This window comes from Bos grunniens, chromosome 4, assembly GCF_055505025.1.
Source record: "Bos grunniens cultivar Pamir isolate PY7600 chromosome 4, Bosgru_T2T1.0, whole genome shotgun sequence".
In the NCBI taxonomy this organism is placed as follows: Eukaryota; Metazoa; Chordata; class Mammalia; order Artiodactyla; family Bovidae; genus Bos; species Bos grunniens.
In genome coordinates, this window is record NC_141168.1 from 66712774 (window position 1) to 66721060 (window position 8287).

General features: G+C 36.5%; 1 protein-coding gene across 5 annotated transcripts in view; it reads left to right on the top strand.

Moving 5' to 3' along the window:
- The window catches only part of MDFIC (MyoD family inhibitor domain containing), a 157044-nt gene that overhangs the window by 113158 nt on the left and 35599 nt on the right, over positions 1-8287 (top strand). For all 5 annotated transcript variants that reach the window (XM_086396703.1, XM_086396702.1, XM_086396704.1 and 2 more), the window contains one exon: positions 7981-8253. In XM_086396703.1, coding sequence (XP_086252829.1) covers positions 7981-8253 — 273 coding nt within the window. The remainder of the gene's footprint in view (positions 1-7980; positions 8254-8287) is intronic.

Here is an 8287-nt window from a genome sequence, read left to right on the forward strand (position 1 = left end):
TCAGAGAACAAAGGAGACCACAGCAACCAGAGGCCCCGTCTTCACTATGGGATTATATAGGTGGACAATATGTTCTTTTAATAAATGAAGCTTGCAGACAGCAATCCATAATGAAACCTGCTAACTTAAACTGAAAATAGTCTATTCTCAAATGTATGGGTGATGGGCTCCTCTTATCCAGGTAAGTTAAGTAAAAACTATGATATTCAAAGGCTGGCATGAAGTGAAGCCAAATTTGTCATCCATTTGAGGATAAAAACATGATGCAACAAAAGCTCCACTTGGAGGGGATATAATAAAGATTTGTATTATTCTTTGGTGTACTCCCTGGGGACTTTTCTGTAATACATGAAGATATTAAAAAGAAAATGTAGATCACTTTTGCTAATGGTCTTTATTTTTTAAATTTATTTCTCTGTATATTTATTTGAAATCTGCTTATTTACAAGAAGGTTTGGGGTTGACTTATAAGGGAGGAAAGTATCTGGTAACACAGAATAAAAAATAAAAGCCAACTAATAAATCAGAATCAAATGGGGTGTGGGTTAAGTAGGGGAGAGTGAGGAGGGAGAGATCAGTAGGGTGGAACTGGGAAGACAAACCCTTCCAGGTCCATGAGATCTATCATCTCCTCTCATTTTGGCAATGAACATCCTACTGCCCAGGGGGATGCAGTAATTTTCTCAAGCTCAGAGAACCAGGAAATACTGGCTCCAAAATTCAAACCTTAGTGGGTCTTGTTTGTCAAAGCGTACACACTTCCCACTATTGTTGCTAGTATCTTGTTGAAGAAAATACTTGTGTACAAATTGCTCCTGATATTAAGGTGACTGACTGGTCCCAGTTTGCCTGGGACTGTCCTAGTTCTAAAACCATTAGTTCTGCCTTCCAGCACCTCCTTCAGTCCTGAGCAAGCTGGGATGGTTGGTCACCCTGCTGGATTTCCTTCTAGCCATGGTAAAGGTAGAATTTGACAGAGTTGTATCACTGTGCTAGAGTGTTGGAGTAAGGCTGGGATACTTTGCCTACAGAATCACAACATGCATGATTATCCCTCAGTGATAACTGGCTCCCACCTTATAAAGTTGAGCAGTTGCTTTCTAAGATCCAGCAGAGTCTATGTATTCAGCAGTGGTCTTTCCACTACTATTAGATTGTTTTGCTTCTTTTTCGCTAGTGAAGTATGATGTCTTTTGGATCTTTGGGGCTAGGGACAGTTTATGTATATTATATGTAGATGTACTTTACGTAGTTGTTCATAGGCATTGGTAGAAGCTATGTTTTATCATGAGTCGCAGCATTAATCCCATGGCTAAATTCAAGTTTATTTCTTATGTAACAGCATGAGATGAGCATTCCAGGTCAGTAAGAGGCTCTCCTCTGCTGCCATGCAGATTCTTGCTGTTTGGTTTCTCCAATATCCCTTAAGGTATTTCCCTCAGCCGTGGTCAAAGCTGGGTTGCTGCCAAGTGCAAGGAAAAAGAAGCATAAGGAGGACACACCCAAGTCGTAAGGTCTAGGCCTAGAAGTGACAGAAATAAATTCTTCTCTTCAGCCCTTCAGAGCAAACACGGTCACGTGGCTGAAACAAACTGCAAGGAATGCTGGGAAATGGGTTAGCGCCATAGCCGGGAACGATGGGGAGGATGGATTTGGGAAACAGCTAGCAATCATCCTCTTCCAGACTATACTTAAAGATGTTCAAGTACTTCCTAAATGTTCTTTGTGCAATGGAGAAAAGTGCTCAATTCTCCAGACTTCTAAAAGTTGTATTCTTTTGTTTGGGGAAGAAGTACCTCCAACCCCTGACATTTGATGATTTATTTTGCAATAATTAAAAAGGAATCACTGTTAAAATTGCTAATCTATATGAGAGCATCAAAGAACAATCCCCTCTATCCTGTGAGATCCCAGTCACGTAAGCACAGGATTTAATTGGGACTCTTAAATGGTCAAGATTCTAAAAAAAATTATAATTCCAAAATATATCTCAATATGTTAGTATACACATTAAGTAAAATGAAGATGGAAAAGATGTGATGGAAAAGTTTAGAAGCTTGAGAGAGAAATAAATTTCAGAAGGCCTTTGGAGGGGAACTAAGGGAACAGAAATTGCCAGGAGCTTCCAGACTGTGTGTTAGAATGCTGGGTCTGTACACTGAGAAAAGTTTGTTTCATGCTGATTCAAGTTGTCTAATAGCACATTTATTTTAGTTGATTTTAGCCTAAATTTACATTATAACAATAAGTATCAATAATATAGTTTAGTCATATTAGTGCATATTGAAATGAATAACTTTTAAATCTATTATTGTATGTAGATGTATATTTTATGTATATTTAATAAAATGCTATTTTGTTATAAGTATATATAAAGTCTACATGTGTATGTGTGTGTGTTGGGGGGTGGGTGGGTGGGTGTCTCTTTGTCTCATAGTTACCAAGGAGTAGCATAGTACTGGGGACCCAACAAAAGCTTTGTGACTATCCCTAGGAAGAGTAAATTCGGTTTATACCAAGTCAGTTTCCCCCTTCCACATTCTATTCTCCGTTTTCTATTTTGATCATTTTGTTACTGACAATTTTAAATCCTAAGCGTTTAATTCAGGTGTTTTTTTTTTTTTTTTGGATATGTGCAACAGCCATTTAAACTGACTAAATGGCATGAGAATTCTTTTGTAATTTTATTAAATCTGACTTGTGTAAAGAGACCAGCAACTGAAGATGACTTGCACATGCTAATAGATTATATGTTATAGCAGAATGTTGCTTTATATTGCTCCTCCAGCAGCTGCAGTCTCAAGTATAGTTATTACTAGCTCCAGTATCACCCAGTTTTTTTTTAAATTATCAAAAGAAGTTCATGCTATTGACTCATTACTCCCATACTTATTATTGAAAATCACTAGATCTAATTCTATCGGTTTCCTTCTTGATTGAAAATATTTGAACCTAGAAAGCATAGTATTTCTTAAGACATTTGTAACTATTCATCATGGATGTTAAAATTACAATCATGCTGCATTGTGTGAGAAATGATTTTTTTAAAAATCTTTACACATATGGTAAGCAGGTGACCAATGCTATCCAGATTTGGAGATGCTGAATGTTCAAATAACTGGTATTTGAAATTTTGATGTGTATTGCATTCGTTACTGAATCTCAAGAATACATTTTTTTTTTTTGCTCATATAGAGTAAGTTTAAAATGGGGTCTTTTGTGGAAGCACCCATCCTGTTTAGAATGATATAACAGATGCTGAATGTTCACATATCAAACAAAATGCCAGCTTTCTGTAGAAAAGAGGTGTCAAAAAGTTTCTTTGTACCTTTAACGCATGTGATTATGTAGTACAAAATGCAGAGTTTGTAAAATTTCTTGAATATACAGGCAAAAAAATGAATAATTCAAAACAACTCATAAGTTCTACATTCTATTGTCCCTTTATAACGCAGGCAGAAGATAGCAGTGCACTCCCAATAGAGCTGAATTTGCACAAGTTCCACCTCTGAAAATGCCAGATGGTCTATGGTCTACTTTTGAGAGCTGTCACATATGTAAAGATTTGAAAAAAGAAAGACAGCTGAATGAGAGCAGTGGATCATTAAAGGGAGAGCGAGGGTCCCTAGGCATCACTTGTGTTTTAAGAAGCATTGTGTCGTTCCCATATTAGTGTGCTTTTTTTTTTTTTTAAAGCCATACACAACTTTTACACAGTAAGGGAAAAAAATCTATTTAAAGCTAAGTAGTTACGGTTTAATCAGTCAGTCAGACGTTTTTGTTCTTTATTCAAGAATGCAATCATGTTTCTGATTTGGTTTTAGTTGTACATTTACTGTAAGATTTAAGTCACATCTCTGAAAAAGCATCAATGAAGTTGAATGTCTGTTAATATAACTCATATATCTAGGTTTTATCCAATTTTGATTTGCTTATATTTGCTTGCATCTGACAAAATCACAATGTTAAGAAATTGGAGTGAAAAGGGAATACTTGGTTATTGACCGTAATACAAACTATACTAAAAATTAGGTGGCAGTGAAACAAAAATGAATGTACCATCATTTACCTGCCAACAGAAATAGATATAATTTTGAGGACTGAAATGTAGATAAATCATTAAGAATATGTTTGAATGTCACTCTGACCATATACAGTAATTTGCAAATAGTCAATTTTGATGGTAGGAATAGGTCAGATCTGTCGGTTTTAGAATTTGGTGGCAAGACCTGATTATCTTTTACCACCTTTATTTTTATTTATAGGGAATGCTTGTTACATAATAATTATAAATTGATTTTGGATTATGGAATATGACAGGGCATTTTTTTATTGATAAGTCTCCACAGCATTGGTCAATAACATTTCAACTTAACCCAGCTCTCAATTGCTTGAATTATTCTTTTCAGAGAAGAAGTGGTCCAAAACATTCCATTTATTTGGTGAGATTACTGGAAAGAGCTTTGAAAAGAACACCAAATTAGGTTTAACTATCTTCTTTGGCATCCCGTTAAATACATATGCATAACTGGTTCTATGTTCAATAGCAGTCATTAGGATGTCATTCTAGTTGATACAAGAAGTTACAGGAGCAGCAAATTAATCTCTAGATCAAATGATTGCACACCCATAAGAAATAGATCTCCTTTTGCACAAGCCTTGATTGTCAATTTTAGCCTTGAGAAGGACATATATAGTTGCTAAGCAGAGAAGTAACCATTTTCTTCTTTTTTTCTTTGCGTCAGAAATTAGGAGGAAAACAAAACATTTTGATAAATTTTACAGCCATTACTCTGTGCTATTCCCAAATATTAAATGTTTAGATAATTATTCTCCTTTGTCACTAAAAAACTGATTAAGAGTTCATATATTAGTTTTATAAATTGGGTATTAACATTAATAAACTTGGTATGAAAGGATGCTTTTGTTAAGTAAAAGAATAATAATAAACTTTTTTCTTACAATGTGTACATTCATGAGGAATAAAGTAGTCTGGTATGCTAAGATGTTTTTCCTCAAGAGACATAGCATATGTGAACAAGAATGGAAGTAAACAATGTGTGCTAAAGACCTGTCTAATTTGTCAAAACTATTTATGAAGTCTTAGGTAGTCTCAAGATAACAGATAATTAGTCCATTTTCGCCATCATCAGTTCTGTGTGTACCTTTTACAGTGTTGTGTGCTATACTTATTTCTAAGTCGAAGACCTCCTAGTATTCAGATTTAATTAACATTTCATAACTGTTCATAATCTTAAACAGAAAAGACTAATTAAAACAGCTGCTTTGTATTTTGAAATTCCAGGAAATGATAAAATAGTACAATTTGACACCAAATGGTTTTTGCTGTTGCTGTTTTTTTGCTGAAATTCTATGATTGATAACTCTGCGTAGGACCTATACCAGCAAGATAAATGTTGATTTTAAGAATTCATTACTTAACCAATGTAAATAGATAACATTTGGTGGGGAGATCAGGACTCTGAGCTTCAAAAAGCAGAATCCATTTTAGCTAATTTAAATAGAAAATATTTATCAGTTGCATATAGACTCTCCCAGGAATTTTACAGCCAAGGATCATGCCCACCAAATTGGTGCTTTCCTAATGAAAAAACTTACTACTACTGCATGCTTTGCCCACTGATCTGACACCCACTGCCGAGATCTACACATGCCTTCTTTACTGTCTGTGCTGAGAGGCTCTACCACCCGGGTGTGGCTGCCATCTTGCATCCATACTTCTGCATGTGAGTTGCGCTTCTGCTTGGTAGAATGTAAGTTACATATGTGCCCTCTAACTCGAGGACTATAGGGATGAGTTAGAGGAAGTTATCAAAATCCATGAGGGTCTTTAGAAATGCTGGGCAGCATAGATGATCACTCGTCACTGTGCTTGTTTTGTGATTTGTTGTCCAAAGAAATTAGTTTTCCATTTTTAGTGTCATGCCAATAAAATATTTTTATATTTTTCTTTTAAATTCTTCCTTTATAAACATTGAAAACATCTGAAATGTCTTCGTATCAGAGACAGATGCATTTCATACACAAGTGTTTTGGTGACTTGCTCTCCTGTTCCAGTGGTTTATGTCTGTGTCTGGACCAATGCCATACTGTCTCAGTCCGTGTGTGCGTGTGTATTCAGTCGTATCTGACTCTGCGACCCCAAGGACTGTAGCCCACCAGGATCCTCTGTCCATGGGATTCGCCAGGCCAGAATACTGGAGTGGGTTGCCTCCTCCTCCAGTGGATCTTCCTGACCCAGGGATTGACTCACCGTTCCTGCATTGGCAGGCCCTCTGCTGAGCCACTGGGAAAGCCCCGTCACTGGTGGTCCAGTGGTTAAGACTCCAAGACTTTCACAGCGGGTGTGCGTTCAATCCCTGATTGGGGAACCAAGAATCCCACATGCCGTGTGGCCGAAAAAGAAAAAAAAGATTTGAGTGATATATATGAACCATTTATATGATTTGGGCTTCCCTGGTGGCTCAGATGGCCTGCAATGCGGGAGACGCGGGTTCGATCCCTGGGTAGGGAAGATCCCCTGGGGAAGAAAATGGCGACCCACTCTAGTACTCTTGCCTGGAAAATTCCATGGACGGAGGAGCCTGGTAGGCTACAGTACATGGGATCGCAAAGAGTCGGACGTGACTGAGCAACTTCACTTTCACTTTTTACTTTAGTTACTGTAGTTTCAAGGTAAGACTTTATCTAAGTCAAATCCCACAATCCTGTTTTTCTTCCTTAAAATTTCCTTAGTGATTCTTGACTGCTCTTACTTATAAAATTTTTGATCTGTTTGTCAGGTTCCACAAATAAGCCTTTTAGAATTTTTATGGGAATTGCATTACATAAATTGGGGATAATTACCATATTACCAGAATTAACATACTTATAATCTTTTCATTTGTTAGTTTTTTTTTTTTTTTTAATGTCAGTTATGTTTGGTCAGTTTTGCCATAGAGTCTATCCCCGCTTTTTCCTAGCTTAATTCCTAGATACTTATAGGCTTTTTTTGTTTGTTTGTTTGTTTGTTGTTGGCTTGTTTTCTTTTGTTGTTTCTGTAAAGAGTTCACTTCTTGCATCTTTGCTAGTTGCTTGCTGTTGCCTTATAGAACTTCACTGAATTTAATATAGTTTATCATGTATACATCTTACTAAATTCTTAGTTTACTTACTAAATTCAGACTGTATAGTCTTTTAGATTTCTCCTGGAATATTCAATTATGTATCCATCTCAAAAATGTTTCTTCTTTCCAGGACTCAGACATGTTTTTTCTTTTCGGTGTTCATTGCTTTTGCCAGCGTAGTGTTGCATAAGATGGTAAAGGTAGGCATTCTTTCCTTGGTCCTGACCAAATGGGAGCACTTCTGCAGCACTGACTGTAAATTTTGATAAATGTGTTCTATCAGATTAAGGAAGTTCTCTTCTATTCCTAAGTTTCCATAAATGGTTTATTTTAAAATTAAAAATATATATATGGAAAAGATTTTCTTCAGAATTTAAAGTGGAATTAAAAAGAGAACAATATAACACACTGTCTTATCCAGCTTTGATGCTTGAATTCATTGTTCCTTTCCTTTCATCTCAAAAGGCAGTTGAGTAGTTTATCATAATCAGGGATACTCAGATAATACTGCAGTGTCTGTAGCACCCAAAATAGGACCTGGGACTTAGCTGTTGAATGAGTTTTGAATTACCTTTTGCAGATTTCCAACTTAAATTTACTTAAAGAAAAAAGAAGCACCGTTTTTTCCTCTTCTTTTTGTGTCCCTTATGTAAAGCTACTCTTGATGAACCCTTTCCATTTCTCTTTTCCTAATTATGCTTTCTCTGTATTCATTTGCGTGTCCCTCCCCCACCCCCCGTTAGGATCATGGATGAAACCCAAGAAAGTCTGTTACTGATTGGATTTTGATTATTTTCAAATACTCATTTTTTAAACTGGATAAATATTTCCTGTTTTTCTTTTTTTCACTTAGCCCAACCTCAGCGCTTGCCTCAGCTTCAAACTGCAGCACAGGAAAGTGAGGAGGAAATAAGCAAGATAAAGAATGGCCACCCAAGTCTGAGCAATGGCAATGGAATCCACCACGGGGCCAAACACGTATCTGCAGAGAATCGAAGACTTTCAGCACCCGTTTCTCAAAAAATGCATAGAAAAATTCACTCCAGCTTGTCTGTAAACAGTGACATCAGTAAGAAGAGTAAAGTAAATGCTGTCTTTTCCCAAAAGACAGGCTCTTCACCGGAAGGTAAGTGTGATGCATATGCATGTTTTACTTGACC